This window comes from Argentina anserina, chromosome 2 (genome assembly GCF_933775445.1).
Source record: "Argentina anserina chromosome 2, drPotAnse1.1, whole genome shotgun sequence".
Taxonomy (NCBI): Eukaryota; Viridiplantae; Streptophyta; class Magnoliopsida; order Rosales; family Rosaceae; genus Argentina; species Argentina anserina.
The window spans coordinates 23,143,472-23,171,280 of NC_065873.1; the positions used below are offsets into that span (position 1 = coordinate 23,143,472).

Sequence of the window (27,809 nt, forward strand, 5' to 3'; positions counted from 1 at the left end):
CCCAAAGCTACTTAAACCCAACACGTCGTCGTTTTTTGTAAGTACAAAAAATGGAGCTACCCGAGCTGCCGGAGTGCCCAGTTTGTCTCCAAAACTACGACGGCGCGTCAACGATTCCGCGCGTGCTGGGCTGCGGCCACACAGCCTGCGAGGACTGCCTGACCAAGCTGCCCCACCGCTACCCGGAGACGATTCGCTGCCCGGCGTGTACTCAGCTCGTCAAGTACCCGCCCAACGGCGCCGCCGCGCTGCCCAAGAACATCGACCTCCTCTCACTCTCCATCTCCCTCTCTCCGCCACAAAACCCTAACCCCAGTCCCCCTAAGACACGTCAGCAAGAAAAAGTCTGTACCTTTCTGCCGCGGCTCTGGTCCGACGAGTTTTACGACACGTGGAAGGACTGGGTTGTTGGGAACGACGCCGTTTTGGTCGAGACGGAGGAAAGCGGTAAGCTTTGTGAGAATGGGGCTGATGTGGGGTTGGTTAAAGTTGGGAGCTTTAAGGATTTGGGTGAGTCTGAATTTGAGTTAAGTTATAATGTGAAGGTGTTGAAGTGTTTGAGTGAGATGAGAGAGGAGGAGAGGAGAGAGTTGGGGTTGTTGGTGAGAGGAGGTGTGAGGCAGTGTAGGAGAGTAGGGAGGGTTTATGGGGTTTGGGGGAATGTGGAAAGTGGGGTTTTGTGTTTGGTGTGTGAGAGAGGGAGTGGGAGAGTTGAGGAGAAGTTGAAGGATTTGAGGAATGGGGGTGGTTTTGGGAGAGATGGGTTGGGGGGTTTTGGTGCGGTTGGGATGGGAATGTGTGAGGCTGTGATGGGTTTGCATTTGGTGGGGATTGTTGGTGGAGGTTTGAGAAATGAGTGTTTCGGTTTCAATGAGGTTGGTTGTGTTTTTGTGGATTTGAGGGAGGTGGTGGTGATGGGGAGGAGGGTTTGGGGGAGTGTTGGTGGTAGGAAGGGGAAATGGGAGATTGGTGAGGAGGAAATGGGAGAGGTGTTTGGGGGTTTGTTGAGAGATGGGGATTTTGTTAGCATGGAGGTGTTGTTTGAGGTGGTGAAGAGAGATGGTGTTAATGTAGAATGTGAGAGGGTGAAGTATCCGGTTGGGTGTGGCTCGGATGTTTGGTCATTAGGTTGTGTTTTGCTGAGTTTGTTGCTTGGGAAAGAGTTTAGTGAAGAGATTGGAAAGATGAATTATATTTGTGATGATTCAGCTTATGCAAGTTGGATTGAGAGAGTTAGTGAATTGCTGGACAGTAGGTTGGGTTCTGAATATGCATCACTGAGGGAGACTTTATTCAAGTGTTTGAATTATGATCCAGCAAGTCGTCCGCTTGTGATTGAGGTTATGAGTTGCATCAGGGAACTGATTGTTAAACCCCAATATGATATCATGGCCGGTTTGGAGAGACCAGTTATGAAGAACAGCACAAATTGTTGCTTGATTCTCGCGGAGCTTTGTCAGATGCCCAAGAAAATGTCAGAAACAGAGAGAGAACATGAGTTGCAGGGAAAAGAATTTGGTGAAGGAGCAGACGATGATCATGTGGAGGAGAGGTCTGAGAATGGTTTTATTGATGGACTCACAGAGGGAAAGGTTAAATCTAATGTTCTGATGGGGCATCGTGACTCTATTACAGGCTTAGCAGTTGGAGGTATAATTTACTTTAAGGTTGCATATTTGATAGTTGCAGTTAGACCCTGTTTATGATGCTGTGATGGGAGGGAGGATTTTGAGAGAGAGGAACGATGGATATGGCGACTATATCGAAGACCTATGGAAGTGGTGTTTTGACACTAATACATACCACATAATTGTTTCAGACAAAAATCTAAGGATAGTGTTCTCTAGAATTATAAAATAAACGGATGATCAGGTGGAACAAACCTACAACATTCTCGAGTATTATTTCCTAAGAAACGACCAAATCCCCAAAAATTGGCTTCTTTTGCTGAGAGAAGAATATCAGAACTTAAAAGTCAGTCATGTTACTTGCTTATTGTTGGCTTATGCTTCAGTATCTGACATTTTCTTTATGCACTCTCTACTTCTTTGCAGGAGAGTTTTTATTTAGCTCCTCATTTGACAAAACCATCCATGTGTGGGCTTTGCAGGTATAAAATTGATGTAAGTCGTAAAATTTGTCTTTTTGTCCTTTTTCTGTGTGTGATTACACGGAATCCTCTATGCATAACTCCCATTTAGCTCCTCAGAGTCGCTAATCATGAGTAGTCAGCCTGTTTGTGTTGCAACATCAACCAAATAATTTCTTGTGATGCCATGAACACATATATGCAGTATGTCTCTATGTATGTCCTCGGTGATGCTTGGCATTGTAGATTATTTGATGAGGTGGGCATTGATTATGGTGTTTGTATGCTTGCAAATTTATTGATAATCACGCAACACTTGGAGGGTGGCCTCCTTGGAGTATAATTATGAACATGTTCTAGTTCATTCTGATGACTAATGTATTCCAACTTTCCATTTTATAGAGAATTGTAGACTCTTATGTTTTCCCTTTCATTAATTTATGTCCGTGCAAACTCCATGCAGGACTTCTGTCATGTACATACATTTAAAGGCCACGAGCATACCATTAAGGCTCTACTTTATGCTGATGAAGAGACACCCTTGTGCATAAGTGGTGACAGTGGAGGTGGAATATTTGTCTGGGGCACATGTTCCCCTCTCGGGCAAAAACCATCACAGATACTCTATGAGCAGAAAGATTGGCGCTTTAGTGGTATTCATGCCTTGGCTTTTAGAAATGGATATATTTATACTGGCAGCGGAGACAGAACAGTAAAAGCATGGTCTTTGCAGGTGAGGGGTTTGCATCTATAGTATTGTCTGTTATTGTCTACTTATATGCATCTTTTGATATCTCAGTGGAACACTTCTTTGCTTTCATAAAATTTCAGGATGGCACCATATCATGCACTATGTCTGGTCATAAATCAGTAGTTTCAACACTTGCAGTTTGTGATACTGTTCTTTATAGCGGCAGTTGGGATGGAACCATTCGATTATGGAGTCTCGGTGATCACAGTTCCTTGGCAGTACTAGGGGAAGACACATCTGGAACTGTGGCTTCCGTCCTAACTCTTGCTGCTGTTAGAGATGTGCTCATTGCAACCCATGAAAATGGATGTGTAAAGGTACTTTTTTCCTATTCCTTGCTTGATCTCAGAACATCTTATTTTCATCTGTGCATTAGGAGGTTAACTTGGGTCATCTACCTAAGATTTCAGATGTGATAACAAAAGTGAGCTATCAAAGTTTATTTTCCGTTTTGATTTTCCTTCCATTTACATTATCAAGTGGACCTTGTAGAATAGGTTATGGCAAAAATAAAATAAAACACTAGATAGTAGATAATCCAGATTTAAGATTGAGTTTCATGACTTGCAAGAAAATGAGTTAACATCAATGAAATTAAATTGATATTAACTGGGTTGTTCTGATGAGGAAAAGCGCTTGGAGAGGACTTGATAGATGGTATACTTAATATGAGTTTGGTGCTACTGCTTCTTCTTTCTTATAAATTAACTCTTGTTTGTCTTTCTCCAGGTCTGGATAAATGATGTGTTAATGAAATCCATTGAAATGCACAATGGTGCAGTATTTGCCACTGGCCTTGATGGAAATTGGCTTTTTACAGGAGGAATGGATAAAACTGTCAATGTCCAGGTAAATACGGTTTTCTTTATTGATCTCGGTCTCATTATGAGATGAAGCTCGCAGTTTGCTATCATCACATGTTCACACTTCACACTTGATCTCATGCAAATTCTTGTTCATGTCACAGGAATGGTCTGGTGATGAATTTCAAACAGATTTCAGACCTATCGGATCCATCCCTTGTGACTCTGTTATTACAGCTATGTTATGCTGGCAAGGAAAGCTTTTTGTTGGATTTACTAATAGGAATATCATGGTATGTCTTTTTCCCTCATCTATGATGTCTAATTTCCTTTCTATTATCGTGAGGTGTATATTACAAATGCAATTATCTGAGGAAGCTAATGATTTTCCCCGCACACATCCAACAATCTTCATTATTGGCCATCTTCTATCACTCTTCTCATACTTACCACATTTGTACAGACCCTGTTGACCTTCCGTCTATATTGACTCTTGACTTTATTGTTAGCAAGCCTTAGATGCTTTTTGCATAAATAACCGGTTTGTCGCATGACTAAGATTCTTATTACCTTAATTTGATGAAAACAGGTATTCTACTATGATATATGACCACTGATCAGGTATACTACTATTGTGAGGAATATAAACTGAGGCTGCTCAACCGAATGGATAGTTAAGGTGGGACATGGGAGATCTGATATGACTTATCAAACTTCAAGCATCCCACTGGTAGATTTCTATAGACTGCTTTATGCTACAGTTTGGTTGCAGCAGCTTAGCAATTTGGCAAATACACGGTATACCACAGATGTTCCTGCCAAATGTAAAATGTTTATGCAAATACATAGCATATCATGATGTACATATAACAAATATACAAGTCAGTGATTTAGCCCAAATGAAATGGCATGCCTGTAGAAAAAATACCTTCATTCGTTTCGGCTCCTCCATGTTACACTCATCTTTCACATAATTTCCTCGACCGTTCAGATTCTTGTTCGCTTGTGATAAACTACTACGAGTGACACAGTTCACTGAGTTCAGAACGTTTATGGTTGTAGTAGTGATGTACTGAACTCTTTCCAATTTCCATAACAAAACATATATAGTGGTTATCGTGGTTCTCGAACCATCACCTTCTGTCATACTTCTTCACCTTTAATGTTCTATAGAATTCCAATACTGTACTAAGAAGTATGAACATCAACAAAACCAGCAGCAAAACAAATAACAAGTGTTACTACAATGTGAATAAAAAGCTTAGGGCAGATGAACAAGCGGCCTATTAGCTCAGCTGGTTAGAGCGTCGTGCTAATAACGCGAAGGTCACAGGTTCGAGACCTGTATGGGCCATTTGTTTTTTTCTTCTTCTTAGCATTCCCACCTTTTACTGTATTTAGGGAAAAGTCTCTGACTCATCTACAACTGTACTTTTGCAAGTCTTAATCTTTAGTTCAGTTTCGTTACCCAACACAGTTCCTTCCCGCCATGCCTACTTCTACCCTCCAATTCCCCACCTTCCTCTCTCTCAAACCCCTTCCTCCACGCGCCACCTTCCCCAACTGCCCCACCTCCTCTTCTTCCTTCTCCACTCCCTCTCGCCCCCAACGACGTCGTCTCACTCTCACCCCCGCCCCCGTTGCCGCCTCCCTCAAGGTAAATTTCTCCCCTCTCTCTCCGACTCCACTGCTCACCACCTGTTCGACCATATGCCTCACTCGCCCCTCTTTCTCTCTTTCAGGAAAATCTGGGCCGGCTTGGCAAGACCTGGAGCGACGTCACTAGCCTGAACAGCTGGGTTGTCCGAGACTACTACCGCCTTGTCAGCTCTGTTAACTCCTTTGAGCCGCAATTACAGAGGCTCACTGATGACCAGGTTCAAAGATTGGCTTTGCTTCTTCTTCTTCTATTTTCTTAATCTTGTAAGTGATTGTTTTGGTGATTTGGAATGATGGGGTTGCGTTTGTTTTGTTGTGTAGCTTACTGCTAAAACTGCCGAGTTCCGGCGAAGATTGGGACAGGGAGAGACACTTGCTGATATCCAAGCTGGTTGCTTTCTCTTTAAAGTTTTGCTTTTTTGATGATTTTGTATTTATCATTGTCCGATTCTAAGTAGTCCAATTTTGTAGAGGCTTTTGCTGTTGTTCGCGAAGCTGCGAAAAGGAAGCTTGGTATGCGGCATTTTGATGTTCAGGTACTTCATTCTCTGTTGAACTCATTGTGTTGGCAGTTAGTTTTGTAGTTTGACATGAAGTTCAAGTTCATCCGCATGTCAAACGTTATGTGTGTTTGAATGACTTGACTTTGTGACTTTCGTGTTTGTATACGGTGATACCAGATTATTGGTGGCGCAGTGCTTCATGATGGCTCCATTGCTGAAATGAAGACGGGAGAGGGGAAAACGTTGGTTTCCACATTAGCTGCCTATCTTAATGCCTTGACTGGCGAAGGTGTTCACGGTATGTTTTATGTTTTACTCCTTTTTTGTTAGGCTTGTATGAAGTTGCCAGGTGAAAATATTGTTTGCATACTTGTACTTGTCGGGAATGATGTATGCTCTTTTTTTTTTTTGGAAATGAAATGATGTATGCTCTATGTTACAAGCTTAAACAGAAAAATGGTCTTCTTTTTCATGTTGATTGGGAACTAAAGAAATTTTATTTATGCCTTTCTTTTGATACAGTGGTAACTGTAAATGATTACCTTGCTCAAAGAGATGCTGAGTGGATGGGTCGTGTTCATCGCTTCTTAGGTCTTTCAGTGGGTCTTATTCAGGTAATCAATCTCATGTTTGTATTTTGTGGGCTGTACTCCAATGGGTACACTTCTTAATATCATTCCTCTAGGCACATGACATCCTAATTTAAAGGCTGGCTTTTATATTCTACAAGCCAATTATTATGACTCATTATAGTTGAGAGTCAAAGTATATATATTCTGCTAATTGCTGATATATGTTTTACTGAGATGTATCTTTCACATCCATTCCTATTTGAAACATAGAGTGGGATGACAGCTGACAAGAGGAGATGCAACTACAGATGTGACATCACATACACTAACAATTCAGTATGTCCTTTTCACTGCTTGTTGATAGTCTTGCTTAAGCTCTTTTTTCTTGGGAAAAACAAACAAACTTGGGAATGTGATTAATTGTTAGTGTATTCCCTCTTAAGAAAATGAAGAATTGCCTTCTTTCTGACATTCCTTCGCAATGGCATTATCAGGAACTTGGTTTTGACTATCTACGAGACAATCTTGCTGGAAACAGCGGAGAACAAGTTATGAGATCGTAAGTATCAAATAAGTAATGGTTCACCTCACAGTGTTTATATATCTATCTAGTATTTTGAATTAATTATTTCGAATATTTAGCTGTGTTCTGTGTCAATCAGGCCACAGCCATTTCATTTTGCAATAGTTGATGAAGTTGACTCGGTTCTTATTGATGAAGGAAGAAATCCGTTGCTTATTAGTGGCGAGGTTATTCTCTCAAATTAGTTTGCATCTCAATTTACTATATGAGTGCATACTTTCAGTATTAAAATTCTTGTTAAGGAAGAGCTCATTGGTTTTTTAAATATTTTTCTTATCTCAGGCTAGTAAAGATGCCGCACGCTATCCTGTTGCTGCTAAAGTGGCTGAGTTGCTTGTACGAGGAATTGTAAGTCCATTCTCGTTCAACTATGTTCATATGAACCGTGACTTTATGTTGCTATTTGTTGGTTTTTTTCCCCTAGATTATTTTGTTGGTGAGAGTGATATTTATGGTTTACGATGGTCTTCACAGCATTACAATGCAGAACTTAAAGATTATGCAGTTGAATTGACTGAAGAAGGAATAGCTCTTGCTGAGATGGCTCTTGAAACAAATGACTTATGGGATGAAAATGACCCCTGGGCCGGGTAAATAGGAATATGGAAAGACTGAATCAATTCTAGTTTGTGGCAATTCTCTATATGGTTATGAGATTTCATTCTGACACTTTTATTTAGCTTTAACACTGGAACTTTGTAGATTTGTGATGAATGCACTGAAAGCTAAAGAGTTCTATAAGAAGGATGTGCAATATATTGTCAGAAATGGGAAGGCACTCATAATCAATGAGGTATAACTACGACATTTAGAAAGAACTATTGCATAAAGAAGAATGCATATAATAAATTAATGACCATTTTATAGACAAGTACAAATGAAGTGTCATTGAATTAGATAACTAAAGGTCTTAATGTATTTCGCAGCTCACTGGCAGAGTTGAAGAGAAGAGAAGGTGGTCTGAGGGTATTCATCAAGCTGTGGAGGGTAAAGAAGGTTTGAAGATTCAGGTATTCCTTAAAGTTTAACATTTGGTGCCTGACTTTTTGTTTTGTTTTTTAAACTCCCTTGTTCAGAGTTGTAATTTGAGCATAATTTTTTAGGCAGATTCAGTTGTTATCGCCCAAATTACATATCAATCTCTTTTCAAGCTCTACCCAAAGCTATCAGGGATGACTGGGACTGCAAAAACTGAAGTATGTATATTCATGAGGAAACTTTTTGCTGAATTATATGTATAATGCGTATCTTTTAGATAAGTTTCCATTTAATCATTTCAGGAGAAGGAGTTCTTGAAAATGTTCCAGACACCAGTTATTGAAGTGCCAACAAATTTGCCAAACATTCGTAATGATTTACCTGTTCAAGCTTTCGCGGTAGGCTGTTATAATTTTCCTCAAGCGTGTCTGATTTATGTACCTTCATCAAGAGTATTTTCTTTTCACTTGAAAATAATGTTTGGGATCTGTATTATTTCAGACTGCGCATGGGAAATGGGAATTTGTTCGTCAAGAAGTAGAATATATGTTCAGGCAGGGGCGGCCTGTTTTGGTTGGCACTACCAGGTAGGAATAATATAATATGTTTAATTTCTTCCATTTGGTTTTAAAAGATTTGCTTATAATCTGCTATTATCATTCTTATGTTCAAAAGTTATAAACTCTAATAAAATATGGAAGCATATAGGTTTTGAGTTTGATGTCCACCAAATCATTTTGATACCAAATTATTTTATGGGGAGTGAAATTTGCACTCCCCTTTTTGCAAATTGCACTCCTTTTTTAAGGAAAGTTCCATTTTACCCTCAAATTCTCTAACATGGACCGAATACTGTTCAATCCCCTTCCATTCCATCTCCCTTGAAAAGACATCTGCAGAATTCGTCTCTCCAGTTCTCATATAAACCTTTTGTCCTTTATTCAATTCCTTCTAGCTACTCAATCCATGATGGGCAATCAAAGCTGGTCTCCATACCTATGAGTTTATATCCACTTGCATCATATATCAAATTCCAATTTGGCTATCTACAGAAGAAGAACCATTAAGCTTTTTGATAAATTGGAGAAGAAATACTACAATCTGGGTACATTTTCAGGTTAGCTTCGTGGGTGTTTGATCTATGATTTGTCTCATTCATTGAGGAAGAACATGAATGAGTTGCTCTGGGTGTCCATGCATTGCCATGTTTATCATATACAAATGCTTATGAATCATTTGATTATATCCTTCTCAAAGTTCTCAAACTTCAACTAAAATGGATTGTGACCAGAAGTTTTAGTTCATGAATGTTGGAGTGGAAAAGACGATGAAAGATCAAGTTAATTAAACAATTATACATTTATACTACGAGAGCTTTTGCGGCTCTATGGTTTTGGCTCAAGGGTATTACCAGCAGATGAGTTGCAACTTTGGTTGAATGATTGACAAGGTTCTTGTGCTGCCATAGCCGAATAATTCGAGTGGTAAAATTTATGTTGAGCAGTTGGAGCAGTAGACACAAGGGTATTTGCGGAAATAAACATATTAAAACAAGAGTAGGAGTGCGTTTGCAAAAAGGGGAGTGTAAATTTCACTCCCCTATTTTATTCGACATATATCTCTTTGAATAAGTATATAGGTCATCTTCATGTTGTTAGTTTGATTCAGCAAACTTATTACTATTCTCTCATCTTCTTAATGCAGTGTTGAGCATTCTGAACACCTGTCTGATCTACTGAGGGAACATAACATTCCCCACAATGTTCTAAATGCACGGCCCAAGGTTTATTGATATTTAACTCAATCTGCCTTAGTTTTATCAGGCTATTGTTATAATTATTTCATTAAAGTTGAGTTTTTACTTTATCATTAGTATGCTGCCAAGGAGGCCGAAATTGTTGCCCAAGCTGGACGGAAACATGCCATTACGCTTTCTACTAATATGGCTGGCAGAGGCACTGACATAATCCTAGGAGGGAATCCCAAAGTAGGTTGGCACATTCATTGTTTATGTATTCAAGTGCATAAAAGAAAGAAAAAACCATCTTCAAACAGAAATTTATTAAATATGGTTCATATATCTAGAATATCCTTTTCTAGAATATGTGGATAAGTAGCACCTGAAAACTTAAAAAAGATTTTGAATATAATGGATTGCATCCTTGTAATGATTGAAGATGCTTGCGAAAGAGATTATAGAAGACAGTTTGATTTCATCCCTGACACGAGAAGCTCCTGACATTGACATAGATGGAGAGGCAATTTCACAAAAGGTGATTGACTCTACTTGGTGCAAGTTGCAGACCAAAATGATCCGTTTCTGATTAGTTATTTGTTTTAGGTATTGTCAAAGATAAAAGTCGGTCCATCATCATTGGCTTTGCTGGCTAAGACGGCATTAATGGGTTTGTGGCTATTCTCTTACTGATAAATATTTTCTTCATATATTAGGTATATTGTGGTTGCATAATGGTAATTTATGTATGATTTTTGCAGCTAAGTATGTTTGCAAAAATGAGGGTAAGAGCTGGACATATAAGGAGGCAAAGTCCATGATATCAGAGTCTGTGGAAATGAGTCAATCAAAAGATTTGAAAGAGCTAGAGAGGCTTGCTGATGAACAGTCTGAGATATACCCTCTTGGCCCTGCAATAGCACTTGCTTATCTTTCAGTTTTTATAGATTGCGAGGTACACTGTCTCAAAGAAGGATCTGAAGTCAAAAGCCTTGGGGGCCTTCACGTGATTGGAACATCATTGCACGAGTCTCGTAGAATAGATAACCAGGTATTATTCATTGGTATTTATGCATGTAACATAGAAGAAATGTAAATTAATTTTTACATTTCTTCTTCAAATACATGTAACATTTACTTATGATATTCAGTTTTGGGATGAATTTGAATTTGATGTACGACCATCCAATTTCAGCTTTGGAGTTGCTGAGAGTTCTCTCTTTCCGTTGAGAATTTCAGGATTAATTTTTCATGATTTCTTGTTTTTTTCGGTTGGCTAAACATATCTGTTTCCATGCATACAATTAATAACTTGAACCTGACAATTATGTTGTATATAGTATAGTGTAAATTTTTATTGTCTTGCTTCCACTTTCTCTGTTACAGCTCCGGGGCAGAGCAGGAAGGCAAGGTGATCCGGGATCAACTCGATTTATGGTGAGGTAAGTGAACGGAAAGCATCTTTAGGCTTTAATGTTTACCCAAAATAAGCAAGAAGAAAGATGTGGCTTGTCCCAACTAAATCTTTTCTTCTGACTTTACCTTCCTTTATATTAATCATTAGCAAAATCAAATTGTCACGGTGATAGGTGAAATTTTGACTAATAGTGCTTCTCAAATGAGAGTGATTTCTACACTTACAGTTTATTTTAATACTGTAGCTTAAACTCATGCCCATGATGAAGTTTGCGCAAGCCGCAAGGTGCCACACCTTAATGTTTGTGTTTTTGATGTAACAGCTTGCAGGATGAGATGTTTCAAAAGTTTAATTTTGATACTGAGTGGGCTGTGAGAATTATTTCAAAAATTACTGATGATGAGGATGTACCAATCGAAGGTGATGCCATTGTGAGACAGGTAAGTTTCTATAGCATATCAAGGATAAATCAATTCGCGCCCTCTCTCTCTCTCTCTCTCGTTCTAAACAAGTTTTACCACTGCAGCTCCTCTCCCTGCAAATCAATGCAGAAAAGTACTTTTTTGGGATAAGAAAGAGCCTGGTTGAGTTTGATGAAGTACTAGAGGTATGATGAAAAATAATGGCAGTGCTTACTAAATTATTACAGCTATTATGTTTGAAGTTTCTTCTTGAACAGCAGTAGACTTTGTGATTGTTATATTTTCTTAAAAGAGACCTTCAGTTATGTTTTCACTAAGGGAATATATTACTAAATCAGGGAGATCTATCTATAAATAAGGCATCTTGTATGCTGATAAATTACGAGATCTATCTACAAATTGGATCACCGGGTGTTGATCATCATTACTCTAGCTTTCTTGCTCATTAAGTTGTTCTGTTCCTTTTTCCAGGTGCAACGAAAGCATGTATATGAACTTAGACAGTCAATTTTAACTGGTGATAATGAAAGTTGTTCCCAGCACGTATTTCAGTAAGTTTCAGTCAATTGTTACAGAATTGTTTTGTCATAAATTGCCTGATCTTGAGAGTGTAACATCTATTCACTGGACAACAATTATAATACATTGCTCGACTTTCATCTATAGCATTCAAGGCAATCTCTTTAAAGTGGCATTTGAAGGTGCATCTTTTAGTGGTCAACTGGTCATACATACGTTAAGATCATTAATAGACCTGTTTCACATTAACAAAGTTCAAAGATATAATGCAAAGCTGTAGTCATAGAGTAACAAAGTTCAATTAAACTCGCCTGTTTGATATACATTGTGTCTGTTAAATTTGTAGCATTGCACTTATAATTTGACTTGAAACTTGGTAATAGGTACATGCAAGCAGTGGTGGATGAAATTGTCTTCAAAAACGTTGATGACCGCAAGGTAATTGGAGATTTCATATATGATGTTCTACTTTCTGTTTTCGTGGGAACTGTTGTATGATCAAGTCCATTGATTATATTTTACTAATCCCTACTGCTTAATAGCACCCAAGGAACTGGAGTTTGGACAAGCTTCTGAAGGAGTATATGGCAATTTCTGGGAAACTATTGGATGGTGAGCTGATAGTTAATTATTATTTTTTAATTCAATCTGCATCTCTTGCTTTGGTTATCATAAATTCTCATGGAAGAATTTTACCAGATTCATTTGCAGAAATTACTGTGGATGCTTTGTTAAAATCTCTTGCACAATCAAATGAAATGAACTCTAAAGAAATTGATGACATTCACCTTCCAAACTTGCCAAGACCTCCAAATGCCTTTAGAGGTATCCGCAAGAAGAACTCTTCATTGAAACGTTGGCTTGTTATATGCTCAGATGATTTGACCAAGTGAGTGAACTGTAGGGCTTGGGTACCTCCCCCACCCCTTTTTTCTTTTTATAATAATGTGTTCTTGCCTTTCTTTTTCTTCATGCAAGCTTATGATTTTTTTGATCCTCCAATGAAGGAATGGAAGGTACCATGCTACTACTAACCTCCTCCGCAAGTACCTTGGAGACTATCTGATTGCTTCATATATGAATGTTGTTCATGACTCTGGATATGATGATACCTACGTGAAGGAAGTGGAAGTAAGAATATTACTTCATTTTGGCTAAAGCTGTATCCTTGTCATAGAAAAAGATTCTTAACTATATTTTTCTAATGATACAGAGAGCAGTTATTGTGAAAACCCTTGACTGTTTCTGGAGGGATCACCTTGTAAACATGAACAGGCTCAGCTCAGCGGTATTATTCTATCTTTGGTTTGTTTAAGTTTCATTCACATCATCCATTGCTTATTTGAAATTTTTGGCAGGTGAATGTAAGGAGTTTTGGGCACAGGAATCCTCTTGAAGAATACAAAATTGATGGTTGTCGATTTTTCATATCTATGCTTAGTGCAACACGAAGGTTGACTGTAGAGTCACTTTTGCAATATTGGTCCTCCCCAATGGAGTCTCAAGAACTTTTTCTATCATGAATTATTACTTATTCACTCGTTTAATTGTAAGTACTCCTATTTTATTTCTCTTGCCGGCACTTCACCATCTATTCTTATGACTCTGGCCAAAATCTATTCCATGGCTGCCAGCCTGCCATAACTAACTTAAATTTTTCAACAGCTATGGATCCATACAGAATTCATACTTCAGTTGTAAACTTGTAATCGTGCTGATACATTGAATGGTCCCGTGAGGGGAACATGATTATATGATGGTATCTCTGTGCGCTAGTATGTCTACTGAACTGATCTTTCCCAGTATGAAATGTGGTGCTTGTCATCTCTCAGCTTCATTATGTGAATTAAATTTGTAACCTTATCCAGGTAGACTATCAAATATATGTATCAATAGTTTCTCGTATATTGTTTTATTAAGTACTTTTTTGTGGATATCAAGACTCATTGCTGATGATGATACCTTCCAGGACTGGACCCGGAAACGGTTTCATTGATGAAGGCATCATGTGTTTGCTGATGAACTGGGGAATTGGAACTGCAACACCTTGATTGGAGGGATTGGAGCAAACAGATTTGCATCGTATGGGAAACACTTCCAACTCTTATTGCAAGTGGGTGTCATCTTTAATTACCAAAGTCCACCCATTCCCAACGTTCTCATGCCATTACCATTGCTGTAGATACATCATTTACGGACCATGTTTCTTCTGAAGATCACTCGATTGGACTCTCTGTCAATGTCTTTACGCAATTTTATGTATTAATTATTTTGGGTAGTGTTAAGAGCGATACTGTCAAGTATCAACAGGCATTCAAGCCATTTTGAAATAGCAATCATCATACTGTTTTGGTATAAACTTTCTCATGTACTCTGCTTACACTGAAGGGGAAGAGATTTTGTTCCCTTTTGGATTTAACATTGACCCAAAAATCAGGTATGCATGATTAGTATAGCTTAGCTCCTACTTAGAGGTGCAACTGGCAATCCTGGTTGTTTGCAATTGTACATCAATGTTTCTCACTGGTCCTTTGTACCATTTCCTTGCATCTAAAGCCCACCAGAGCATCACCAGTGTCAAAACAACACCAAGGGCAACTGGTGCATAGTTGAAAGTTTTCCATCTAATAGGGTAAGAAGTCGGCAATAGGAAGACTGAACATGTATAACATATCCAGAGGAAAGCCACCAAGCAAACTGGCCTTCTTGCTCTACCCAAATAAAAGGGTCCTGGTTTGAAGTTCTCTTCAGCCATAACCAGCCTAGCAAAGATTGGTACAGCATAACCTCCCACCCAGCCAATGGTGCTGACTGAAAGGATGGCTATGAATACCACATCCATTTTCAAGATGGGCAATCCAAGAAGCATAGTGATCGCAGCGCAGAGCCACACGGCATTTGTTGGAACCTTGTTCCTCGGGTTTACTTTACTCCAGACTGGTGAAAAGGGCATGCATCTATCCCTTGATACAGCATAAACCTAGGGGTAAACACATCAGAGTTTACTTATAGATTCACAAAAGAGAAATATGCTTTAGGATTTAGAGTTTCGTTTTTTTTTTTTACCACTCGAGCAGCAGTAGTGGTGACAGACAGCCCGCAAAAGAAGAAGGAACCCCATATAATAAACAGGAAAATCACAGCTCCAGTGGAATTATGATACCTTCCATGAAATGCATCATATATTATCTGTGCTGGTACAAGCACACCACCAGTCTCATTGTCTGCACTGTATAAGTAGTCCAGATCCTGCATCAAAAAAATTATCGCTCAATAAGGGTCTAATTCTTGCTTTCCTTTAGCTTTACCATACTCTAATCATTACCTGGATGCTGAAAGTGAGAGCTAAGTAATAAGCCCAACCAAACACTGATATCATCCCAATACTGGAGAGGATAGCTATAGGACCAGTTTTATCTGCACCTTTTGTCTCTTCAGTGAGATGAGCCGCAGCATCATATCCGTAGAGACAATAATTGCTTAGAAGCACTGATAAAACCACTGAATAAGGTACACTAGATATCCCAGTCGACTCAGGAGAAGTTTCAAAATGAGTAAAGACAGCAGAAGCTGTTTGTGTTGACTGTGACACCAGAGGTAACATTATAATCACAAGCAAACCACCAATCAACTGTATGTTACAGGGAGCTAGGGATCAGTATTATCCACCTTAATAGATTTAAATTTGTTTACAATGTGTGACTTGCAAGTGAAACTAGCGAGAAATCAAAAGTTTAAGAACATATATACCTGCCACCATATGGAGATTATGTTGAGCAATGCTATGAATTGCAGAGTAAAAGTATTTAGTACTGCCCAAATGAGGGTTATGCCCATATACAGGCACACAAAGACACTCCTTGAAGCAAAATAGCCTCCACCCTTGTTTGTCCCAGTTGCTATAAGAATGAACATCTGAAATGCTTGTGTTGCTGAATATGCCTAAGGAGAAGAACACCATCTTACAACACAAAATATCAAAATGCCTGTATGTTTCATTATGAAATTTTATTCATGAGTTCGTTTCAAGTGATGACTGAAATTATAATTCATCAATAATACCTGAGCGCCTATTGCAGTTGTTAGACCAATTATCTCCAGCCAAGCACAGCACCATGAAGCAAATGGGCCCCAACTGGGCCCAGCCAAATGGGCAGCCCAGAAATAAAGAGAACCTGTGGTCTGGTCAATGTTTACGGCAACCAAATCATCTCAGAAGTTGCTCACCCCAAAATGATTAACTACTAAAAATACTGTTAAATTTCAACAAGGGATGTTGAATCTTATGCACGGCAGAAGGAAAAATGTGGGTATGTTTTTGACCAAGAAGCTCCCTTTTTCAACATAAATAACGTGTTATTTCTTATTCTAATAATTATATGCAAACTTTGAACAAGAGAACTACTGTCACATCAGTTGAGAACTTCAGCTCGTAAAGGTTCAGATGATATGTTAGTGAAGCTAAAGGATTCTTGCAAAACAAATCTCTGAGCAAGTAGCATGCGAGCAATGCTTACCGGGAAAGAAGAACAAATTTCAGCCATGGCTATTCCAACAAACCATGTGAAGAAGGTGACAACTAACCATCCCCATATTAAAGTTGCAGGACCTGCATAACGCAAGCTTTGGCCATAGAGAGGTGTACCAGTGAACACTGACATGCATGAAAATGTGATTGCAAGTGTCTTGAACAACGTCTGCAGAAAAAACCAAGCGAAAGAAGTTCAGAACGATAAGATTTGACACTTAGAAATCCAAATAAATATTGGGGCAAACTAGTAAGTGAAAAAAATACCATTTCCCTTCTGAGTTCTTGCTTGTAACCAAGCTCATTGAGACGCTTTTCTCCAGAATCCATTTCCATAACATGTGGAGTCATTCTGATATCCTCCTCTCCAAGACTTCTATGAGTATCTTGCTATGTGTTATATATAGTAACTCGAAGAAAGATAATAATATATGTCATCATCTTTTTTCCAAATAGATTGGATTGTCGATCTGAATATAGGGGGTGGTTTTGAATTAGTCTTTAAAACCAAAATCAACGAATAACTTCATTGAATTTGTAATAAGAAGGTGGAAGACAAAAGCCCCTAATGTTGAGCTGAATGTAGTGCTAGGCTACTAGCTACTACGTACCCATCATGTTTGTAATTGGATAATATTTTTGGCTTGTACATGGTATGACCGAATCAAGTAGAAAATATGGTCAACAATGTACACTGAAGTATACGATCGTCGAGTCCGAGTCTTATTGGCTTCTTACATCACTCATGAGTCATGACAAGGCTAGCATTACTGTGTTCTTATTTTTGCTTGCTTTAGTCCAAGTAATGGATACACTATAAGCAAAAGCAGCTAGAAAGTTTGAACTTCTTCAGTTGATTTTAAATTCTAATAGAAAAACCAAGTCTGACCTTTCTGTCTGTATATTTGCAGATTCCGGTTGAAATAGACATCCAAAATGAATATACCGGTCTTTTTGTTTTATGCAGCCGGTCTTTCTGTCTTATCATCGTGGAAATGTAAACTCAGTTTTTCTGCCTTCAAACAAAGAAACATAGGGCCTCTTTTTTCTTTCTTTTTTTGCTTAAATACTGAGGCAGACTTTGGACCAATTTTTGTTCTAATCCATTTCTACAACTCTTTTTTTTTTTTTTCTACAACTCAAACAAGACCAAGTGGTGCCAGAAGATGTCAGCAGAGACAAAATGAAGGTCACAGATTCTATCAGTCTCTATTGTAAACTTTAGTGATAAATCTTGATCAATCCATGGTATTTTCAGCACTGGGGAATGTGGATCAAAAACGAACACTTAAGCATCCGGCTCCAAGTGGCCGGTTGTATATATATATCTTATATAGCTACGTGCTAGGATTACCCATCTTGAAACTTGATTTGGTATTTACAGCTATCATTTCAATTAGTACAGTAGGTTGGGTGGGTAGCTATGCAGTACCTATTTTTGCTAGGCTGGTGATAACTGAAGACAAATTTAGAGCAGGACCCTTCTATTTGGGCAGAGCAAGCACGCCAGTTTGCTTTGTGGCCAGATTTAGAGCAGGACCCTTCTATTTAAATACGCATGTTCTACCTTCTTACTGCCAACTTCATATCCTCTTAGAATGAAAACCTTCATCTACGCACCAAATGCACTCAGTGCTGTTCTGACACTGATAATGTTTTGGTGGGTTTTGGATGCAAGAAAATGCTTCAAAGGACCTGTGAGAAACATTAAATCATGGATGGACATGCAAGAGAGGATTTATGAGGATTAACTAAGGATACTTAATTGTCTTATTTAAAGGCATGCAAATGTCACACTCCCGAAATTTCAAGTGATAAAACTCGAAATCGAAATCATGAAAATTCTAAAACAATCTCAAATATATTGAAATCATCTTATAATAACAACGTATCGAAACTGAGTTCAGACTATGACTCAGTCGACTTGATGAATACATAATCAGTTTATAATTCAAGTATTATAACAATTAGAAATGTAAAATCCTCTCAATCCTCACCACAAATAGAATAAATCTCTTCGACAATCTTCAGAGAAAGCCCTCTAATTCTGCTAATCCACACATGCAGAACTATCCCCTACACCATCGAATAGGTGCACTGGGATTGTAAACACAAACCATGTAAGCTTTGCAGCTCGTATGAGTAAACTAATAGTATAACACACATCTTATACAAAAAACAATACTGATGACATTTAAAAATAAATGTACTCGTAAAACACTGGACGACTCATCTGGTTGTCTAATAATATCTGAAAATATAGGTACTCATAAAATATTGGGCAACCCATCTGTTTACCCAATTACATTTAAAATACGGGTACTCATGAGACCCAAGTACTCATTTGTTACCCCTCATACAGTACGCCAACAGATAATGGGCAACCCATATGTTACCTAATATCACACAAAAATATGGGTACTTATGAGACCCAGACAACTCATTTATTACCCCTCATGCAGTACACCGAAATGTACTAGGCAACTCATATGGTTACCTAAAATCATGTAAAACATGGGTACTCATAAGACACAGGTACCTATTTGTTACCCCTCATGCAGTACACCGACAGACACTGGACAGCCCATTTGTTACCCAATATCACTCAAAAATATGGGTACTCATGAGACCCAAGCAACCCATCTGTTATCCCTCATGCAGTACACCGGCAGACAGACTAGAGCTCTAACTAAATCGTAACTGATACTCGGTCAAGGCTTGGTTCCAATCACTGCCAACACGTCCGAATACCAGAAAACGTTTTAACAAGACTCAATATTAAAACCACGTACAATGACAATCCACACATGTTATTGTACTACAACCAAGCGACTCTTGCACAACAATATGAATATAGTCACAACATTATAATCTCACATTTGAAATAAAACCGAAACATTATATAATATAACAACCCATGTATATGTATCATATTTACCATTTTCTTACACATACATAACCCAATATATTATATAAATGTCACATTTCACTCTTTTTAATAATTCAAACATATAAGTTACCGCCAAGGGTAGATTTGTCATAGTGTGATTTACTTACATTCACCATAGTCCATAATCACTAAAACCTTTTTAAAATCATTTATTAAAATAGCGTTTCACTTACCTATGAACTGTAGACGATCAAGTTCACGTAATTTAAACCAAAACATATTTTTAGAATAATTTTTATAAGCTAGTGATGCAACAACTATGTTAATAACTCAAATTAAATTCAGTAATGATAACACTACTTCGATCATGATGATCATTGTGAGATTTACTCACCTTATTTCCTGCGTACAACTTCCACAACACCGAAATCGATTCTCTCACTCGTTTCGTCGGTCACCTAATAGTATGATAAAATGCTTAGAAAACGATACGTAAAATATCATGTGACGATTTTATTACAGCTAAATATTGTTCACAAAACACTGGTTACAGAACATTGTTCGTATTTTACTGTTTACATAACACTAGTCACAATTTACTGTTCACAGTTACTGTTTTCCGACCACCACCAATGACCATCAAATTTCACCACCACAATCTAAATGACATTCCTAAAAATTTTCTAATTCACAACAAAGTCTGAATCAAAACTTCAAACCTCCAATTTCAGAATTTCCGAAAAATCTCAAATCAAGAATCCTAGAATTGAAATTTCTTGGTTCAAGTTCTTACCATTCGATTTAGCTCAAAACCTTTGAAGGGGTTGTTGACAACGCTGAATCAAGGAGTTTGAGACCGGTGGTGAAGCCTAAGCTCGCCGGAGCTCGGCGGAAAATTAAAGAACACAAGCGGGTCACCGTCGGGTTTCCGGGTCGGCTTCCGAGCTTCGATGTGTGGAAACCGACGTGCTACTACAAGATCCACCACCACAAGGAGGCGCGCAAGGAAGAGACGAAGCGATCTGGGCTGGTTCGGTCGCCTGAAACCGCCGGAGTCGGTCGAAAAAGTCGGGTCGGATCGGCCGGATCTGGGTCGGGTCAGAAGAAAAATTCTGACTCTAAAGGGCGCGCGTGCGGAGAGAAAGGGAGAGAAAATAGGTTTTCAGATTTTCTGAAAACCTACCCCGAAAATTTCATAGTTATACAAAATACCCGAAAACTCGAAACTTCCGTTATGAATAACTTCCTCACGCGATATCCGATTAAAACATGTTACATGTCTACGAATTCGTATTGACGAGCTCTACGACTTTCGTGAAAGAAGTTTTATGTGATTCCTAACGGATAAAAAGTCAACTCTTGACCCCTCACGGTAACGTTTTTGAGTATAAAACGCTTGAACACTTTCGTTTTCTCCCTCGTACTATATAATCGAGACAATCTGAAGTAGCACTTATGTGTAGAACATTTATTATGATCTTTCCAGTGTTATCAAATTAATCTGGCCAGGTGTACGTCCATGGGGAGATACCAAACATGATTTGGATTTGATCAGCATTTATACAAACTATGGGGTTGGGCTAGAAATAGTACGCCAACGCATGGCCAAATTTACAAAACTATAACAAGTGGATAAATTGTTTGATTGATGAAAAATGTAGCAAATATCCTGTTTCTACTTATTTCCATTTTGTTCATCATTTAATCAATGATTCTTACAAGTCCTTTGAACCATTTCCTTGCATCATATATAGCCCACCAAAACATTACATGTGAAGAATGCAACAACTACCCAACCCCATATCAAAGTTGCAGGACTTGCATAACTCAATCTTTGGCCATATTTGGGGTGTATCAGTGAGGCAGTGAACACTGACATGCATGAGAATGTTATATAAAATTATGGTATAATCTGATTCTCGGACCTATTTGATTCTTTCATGTGTTTAGCTTGCTAAATTTGTCCTCGTAATTAACTCTTGGCATATTTCCAGTTTTATATCCATTTTCCTTGCCGGTTTTTTTTTGTTTCTTTTGAACCATTGCTCTTGAATTTGACTGTCTTATAACTCTTATTGCATGCATCAAGTTTTTCAAGGAAGCACTTTTGCTCACTAAGGGGGTTTTTTTTCATAGTTTCTGAATATTACTAAAGAAAATGCAGTCTGAACATGAAATCTTTTAAATGGTGATGCTTTCTTTACTTCATCTGATAACTCTAACGTGCAACCTCTGCCCCTTTTCTTCTTCTTTCTTATGCTGAAATGAGGATCGAGTGTTTGTTTTGTCTTACAAAAAGGGGCCGTAAGGTATCAAAGGGCCAAAGTCGACCCAAAGGCCAAAACAGATACGGAATGAGCCTGCTTTTAAGCCTGATATAATGGGCGATATGTTTTTCTACGTACGACAGCATGCAACTAATTGATTCAAGAACTCTATCATTCTGTAGACCTTATATATTGCATATTTGAACAGAGCCAAGTCAACTAATTGTCTACACCAAAACAATGTCAAAGAATGTTTTATGTCATTGTCTTCTCTTAATTTCTACGTACATTCTAGAAATTAGCTAGAGAACAATTGAGCAAATATTTTAATTAAAGTGAAATTAGTTAAATAGGTACGTAATGGTCCTCTGACTATGTCTGTGTATCAGTGTATATCAATCTAGTCGATCTCATCATTACGACTTATGATCGAATTATGATATAGTTTCACAGTATCACTCTGTTTAGCTTGTTTGAAGAAGCTAAAAAAAAGTCAGAAATTTAGTTTATTACCTAAGCTAACGAAGAGATGGCCTAATTGGTTGAGAGAGATTATAGACAGATGAAAATTAAGAAAGTGACATGCATGGTAATGGTGAGGAACGCATACAATTAAATCGTAATGATCAGTTGACTATATATGTTGTTGTAGGCCGGCTTCCACATTTATATATACATATAAATTAAGCCTTTTAGTTGCATATACTTTTTGTGTAGAAATAGATATATAGAAACCAGGATCTCCTAATTCCCTCACAATCTTACATGTTGACCTAGATAAACAAATAATTACAATAATGAAACCAATGCTAAGACAGTTGAGGAACTGCTACGCAACCCTAGCTAATACGTACGGTTAAGTAGGTAGTTGTTCAACCCGGCCGTTAGAGTTTTGATTTAATCCAACTTGGAATAATTAAAGTACTAGCTTGAAACTGCGAGAGGGTCATTGATGACACAAATTACGCTCATAAATCTTGAACTTGAACACTTCTTCGATCGGTTCTTCCATTTAGATTTATAATTTTTAATTAAATCGTCACTTCTCACTAAGAATAAACCGTGTTTAAAAGGGTTTATTCCCCAATGACCATTGCACCTATAATTCTGGAAATATAGCTGGCTGCCGACCAAGCCATGACTTTGTCAATTAATTTTCTTGTTATAGTAATTGTATTGAATAATATGCTAATTGTATATAATTATCTAACTGTGGTAAAGTGTTATATAATTTTTGTGATGACTGATGATGGGTCAGATCGAGACTCAGAGGTTGATTAAAGAACAAGGGTAGACACATTATTATATTTCTTAGCTAGCTTGGCCAAATCTAAGTAGAGGCTGGTACAGGCACTCTAGACTTAATTTTCATCCTTGTGTGAGACCCCATTACTCAGCACCATGTGAGAGTCGACACCAGCTGATGATCAGAGAAGACTATACTGATCGATCCAGAAGACTTCTTCAACCTTAAGGGAAGGGAATCGAACCATTAAATCACAGATGCCGTGAATATTATTTACTCCAGTTTTACTTCTCCCAAGATGTTTCTATTGAAGCTAACTCTTCTCCAGTAGACAATGTCCTGGGGGAATGTATGGAGTCACTGCAATTCTGGAGTCCCTGACACCTCTTTTGTGTTTATACAAAATTTGAGCATCAACGAATAACACTTAACATTTACGCGTTGTCATCAGTCGTTAATATACATAGAACTTTACCTTTTTTTTTTTTTTTTGAGAATGGAACTTTACTTTCGATTATATGTGAGTTACGACTAACAACCACTTATTGTGTTGTTCTAAGCATATAAACAATCATATTGATCAACTATAACTTCAGAAGATAAAACCAGGATTGTTGTCTTGCTAGTATAGTGTTTCATCAATCAACTATATATAAAGTGATGAGATCGATCATTTCCATACTGATTAATTATTAAGTTTGTGATAATAAGTTAGCACATCAGATTATTTAACTTATATAAATGATTAATTAGTATTACATATTGATCACCTAATTCTATAGTTAGAAATTGTAATAGGGCTGGTTCCAAGAATTTTAGTATACTAGGAAGCATGAGATCGTCATGATTTAAGCCCACCTGAACGATTAGCTACGCTAACTTACGATTATCCAGGAGGGTTCATTACCAAGTGGGAGAAGTTTAATGAACGCAGCTAGCTAGGTTAGTACTAAGATCAATTGTAAATATAAAATAGAACTAGAAAATACACAGATTTCAATCTACTAAGCTTTCGGCACAGTGACATGTTAATTGACTAAACAAAGTATACAGATGCGAGAAATTAAAGAACAGAAAAAACTTCAGATCAGAAAAAGAAAGCTCCTAGTTGCAATTGTCAAGTGTATGTAAATTAGGCTGACGTAATGAAATTTTGAGAAATCGCCAAGACGTAAATGAAAATTGAGTAAAGTTTAGATCTTCATTATTTAGTATGTATATCGTACATTCTTGATACTCGCTTACTTCGCATTTAGTGTTTTGAGGTACGTATAGCACGTACATTCGGGCTTTGCATATCAATAAATCGCGCGTACCCAAAGGTTTGCAGCGATCTAATTCACGTCCTTATATAGTTATATTAGCTATATAAACTAAAGGTCCCATTTTGTCCTAGAGTCACATTTTCCGCATTTACATGTAGAACCTAAAAATGTAGATTAGGTATAAGAAGAGACTAAACTGTCAGTGTGAGTCATAGAATGTAATTTATGGATGTTTGTCATGTAGTTAGTATTTACCTATTTGTATATGTTAGTACGTAGTACATAGAGTTGTAGTACAATATAAACTCTATATGTAGCCTCTAGTGTGAGATGAATAAATATTAGAAAATTTATTCTTCAAATCTCGTCTTATTTGACTTTGTATTAGAACGAGTCTCTCTCCAATCGCGCCTCCAATATGTTGTGGGTCCGAGTTGGATTCTATTATCATGTCATCGGAGGGTTCCCGATTGGATTGTCACCAAGTGTCGTTGGTTACTTCACCTTGGTCTATTTCATCACAGTGTGTGGGATGTTAATCTTTCACGTGTAGACCTAAAAATTAGGTTACACATGAGAGGGCGTGTTGGAGATGAGAGATCACACATCTAAGTGACAAATAAAATATAATTTATAAGTGGGTGGATAATACCAAATTATACTTAGGCTTTTTGTGATTAAAACCTAACACATGTGAGGTGGCTAAGTTGGAACAATATCGGTATAGTTAGTTCGTAGGACACGCTTGTCGCTATTTAACATGGTATCAGAGCAAAGATCTTAAAGGACTTTGTCTCTTTATTTTTTTGCTGCAATTGATTTGTATAATTAAATCTCATTATTAGGGTTTTTCCTCTGTTTTTTCGTCATCGTCAATTTCCAGCCGTTGTCTATAGTCTTGGCAAGGAAATCCCTCTGGGCACCCAAACATTTTATTTGGGCACCCAATCAGTTTGATTCTAGTTCTCTGGTCCTCGAGTTCTGACGTCGTTGCTTCATTAGACAGGCGGTGACATCGACAGTTCGGCATCGTCATCTCCACCAACATCGTCAGTCTGGCATCGCCATCTCCAACATCATCAGTGGCATTGGTATCAATCGCCACCGCATCTACCGGCTTCGTCATCTCCAACACCCACTCATATCCACCGCATCACAAACTCTAAGGCAATTCAACCATGTCAGTTTTTTCTCCAACTGTTCGATTTCCAGATCTAGGCGTCTCAAGCCGTCTCTGGTCTTTGTAGGCACCATCGTCCTTTTTCTCAGTCTATTTCATATCGGCTCGGTTTCAGTGATTCGACCCGGTTTGTCAATTCGACCTGATTTCAGTGGTTTGACATGGCCCAATCTTCACACACTCGGGAATTTAACCAGTACACCCGAGAGAAAAAAAATGTCACAGGTGTACATTGGCAATCTAGATGCTCAAGTTTCAGAAGGAGATCTTGAAATTAAGTTCCGTAATTTCAGAATTATCAAAAGAATATGGGTTGCAAGAAGACCGCCGGGTTATGGTTTCATTAATTTTGTCCACATAAGAGATGTTGATAGTGCTATTCGAGAGTTGGATGGCAACAATGATTGGAGAGTTGAGTTCTCGCACGACACTTAACATGTTTTGGGACAATATTACACAATTGGTAACACTTTTATGACTACAAAGCCTCGAACAAGTGGTAAGATTGGTATGTTTTTAAAAGTTTCTAACTTTGTTGGTTTTGATACTTAGATTATTGATTCTGGTGCCTCTAATCATATAACTTATGATACATCTTACTTTATTATTGAGTTGTCTTCTCCGCTATTGTCTTATGTTACTAATACTAATGCTGAGGCTTTTTCTGTGTTAGAGAGAGGGTCAGTTCATATCACACCTACTTTAGAACTTCATAATGTTTTATATGTAACTGATTTATCACATCACTTGTTATATGTTCCCTAGTTGAACACTGAGTCTCGATGCTCTGTAACCTTTTTCCTCATGTATGTGATTTTTCAGAATCTTCTCACCGATGAGATACTCGGTCAGGGAGATTTGAGGGACATATTGTTTCACCTGGATCAGACATATGTAGAACATAAACCAGGAGCACAACCACCTACCGCTCTAACAACAAGTTCTAATCAGTTAAGTGAAATTTGGTTGTGACATCGTCGATTTAGGCATTCATCTCTCCATATTATGAAAAAAAACATGCATTCTTTGTTTATTAGTGTGGATGAGTCATCTTTGCGTTGTGAAACATGTGTCCTTACTAAGAATCATTGGTCTACCTATTATCCGAGTTGTTCTAAGAGTCATGTCCCTTTTGAATTAATTAATTCAGACAGTCATGGGTATGAGGTACTATCTGTCATTTATTGATGATTGCACTAGGGTGTCATGGATTGCTCTCCTTCAGACCAAAGATGAGGTTTTTCTAGCTTTTCAAACTCTTCATACTCATGTCCAAAGTATAATATCACTATTAGAGTTTGTTGTTCTATTAATGTCGAAGAGTATGTTAACCGTGTTTTTCAACAGTTTTGTAAAAGTCATGGGATTGTTCACCAACCCATATTTCCACAAACACCAGAGCTAAATGGGGTGTCTGAAAGGAAAAACCATCATTTCTATAATATGGCTCGTTCAATTCTCTTAATATGGCTCGTTCCATTCTCTTTAGTGCTCATATGCTTAAGCATTTATGGGGTAATGTTGTAGAGGTTTCACCTCATCTTATCAATCGTCTTCCATCTAGTGTCCTTTAAGGAAACATTCATGTTCAAGTTCTTGCATCTCACGTCCTCATTCCCTCCTTTCACAATATACATGCCCGCGTTTTTGGTTGTGTGGATTTTATTCATGTTCCTAAAAGTAAGAGAAAATCTAAGTTGGATCATCGGGCAATCAAGTGTGTATTAGTTAGTTATGGAAGCAGTCAGAAGGGGCACAAGTGTTATCATCTACCCACCAGAAAAGTACTATGTCACTATGGATGTTACTTTATTTGAGGACATGAGTTATTTTACCTCTTTTGATACAACATTTCAAAGAGAGAATTCATTTTTTTTTTAAAAATAGTTGTATCATGACGAGGGGGATGAATCAGAAATAGTCATTGCCAAGGATACTTTGACTCCAATATCAGAAACTCATTATGAGGTGGAAATTTCAAATAATCAGGTACCAACAGTAGCATGAGCTTATGTAATAACCCGATTTTTTCGGAACTACTTTTGATTCGATTTAATTTTTATAAAGTCGTGGAACTCATTTTAAACGAAATTTGGTTGTTTGTGACATTACGAAACAAGAACGGAAACGTTCTCGAAACGTTTATTAGAAAAACGTTACGTTTCCGCAACGTATTTATCGACTTTTATTCCGTCGCTCAGTTACGAAAACTTTCTTCACGAAAGTCGTAGAGCTCGTCGATACGAGTTTGTGAGTATGTGACGCGTTCGAATCGGACATCGGACGTGAAAGTTATTAACGTCGGAAGTTCGTTTCCGATTTTGGTAACAGGTATAAATAGATAATTAAAGGAGATAGGGTTTCCATTTCAGGAAACCCACCCCGCGCCTCCTTTCTCTCCC

General features: G+C 37.9%; 3 protein-coding genes and 1 non-coding gene across 5 annotated transcripts; 3 read left to right on the forward strand and 1 right to left on the reverse strand.

Annotated features, from left to right (window-relative positions):
* The first annotated feature begins 50 nt into the window (after positions 1-50).
* LOC126784207 (uncharacterized) lies at positions 51-4,699 on the forward strand. The gene is made up of 7 exons (XM_050509689.1): positions 51-1,650; positions 2,055-2,110; positions 2,553-2,822; positions 2,921-3,157; positions 3,570-3,689; positions 3,808-3,936; positions 4,233-4,699. Exons 1-7 carry the CDS (start codon positions 51-53, stop codon positions 4,251-4,253), a joined length of 2,433 nt encoding a protein of 810 aa, XP_050365646.1. The 3' UTR covers positions 4,254-4,699.
* Positions 4,700-4,923: 224 nt separating this feature from the next.
* Positions 4,924-4,997, forward strand: TRNAI-AAU (transfer RNA isoleucine (anticodon AAU)). The gene has a single exon. It is a non-coding gene; the product is annotated as a tRNA-Ile (tRNA).
* Positions 4,998-5,102: 105 nt separating this feature from the next.
* LOC126785437 (protein translocase subunit SECA2, chloroplastic) lies at positions 5,103-14,145 on the forward strand. 2 transcript variants are annotated; one of them, XM_050511131.1, is made up of 33 exons: positions 5,103-5,300; positions 5,386-5,520; positions 5,624-5,693; positions 5,774-5,838; positions 5,983-6,103; positions 6,328-6,419; positions 6,648-6,713; positions 6,872-6,936; positions 7,040-7,127; positions 7,243-7,308; positions 7,435-7,550; positions 7,663-7,753; positions 7,887-7,970; positions 8,064-8,156; positions 8,241-8,336; positions 8,440-8,525; positions 9,643-9,721; positions 9,812-9,925; positions 10,116-10,211; positions 10,280-10,343; positions 10,435-10,724; positions 11,060-11,115; positions 11,413-11,530; positions 11,617-11,697; positions 11,984-12,063; positions 12,415-12,469; positions 12,574-12,643; positions 12,731-12,920; positions 13,039-13,162; positions 13,245-13,319; positions 13,390-13,580; positions 13,697-13,806; positions 14,001-14,096. In XM_050511131.1, exons 1-31 carry the CDS (start codon positions 5,133-5,135, stop codon positions 13,552-13,554), a joined length of 3,159 nt encoding a protein of 1,052 aa, XP_050367088.1. In that variant the 5' UTR covers positions 5,103-5,132; the 3' UTR covers positions 13,555-13,580; positions 13,697-13,806; positions 14,001-14,096. The 2 variants fall into 2 exon arrangements, with proteins under 2 accessions (XP_050367088.1, XP_050367087.1); XM_050511130.1 differs by having other exon boundaries at positions 13,390-13,899; positions 14,001-14,145.
* A 339-nt stretch (positions 14,146-14,484) lies between these two features.
* LOC126785438 (amino-acid permease BAT1 homolog) lies at positions 14,485-17,080 on the reverse strand. The gene is made up of 7 exons (XM_050511133.1): positions 16,827-17,080; positions 16,549-16,728; positions 16,094-16,213; positions 15,782-15,973; positions 15,357-15,662; positions 15,098-15,280; positions 14,485-15,011 (listed from the first exon to the last, which is right to left on the reverse strand). The coding sequence occupies exons 1-7, from the start codon at positions 16,908-16,910 to the stop codon at positions 14,496-14,498; spliced, it is 1,581 nt and encodes a 526-aa protein (XP_050367090.1). The 5' UTR covers positions 16,911-17,080; the 3' UTR covers positions 14,485-14,495.
* Positions 17,081-27,809: the final 10,729 nt, after the last annotated feature.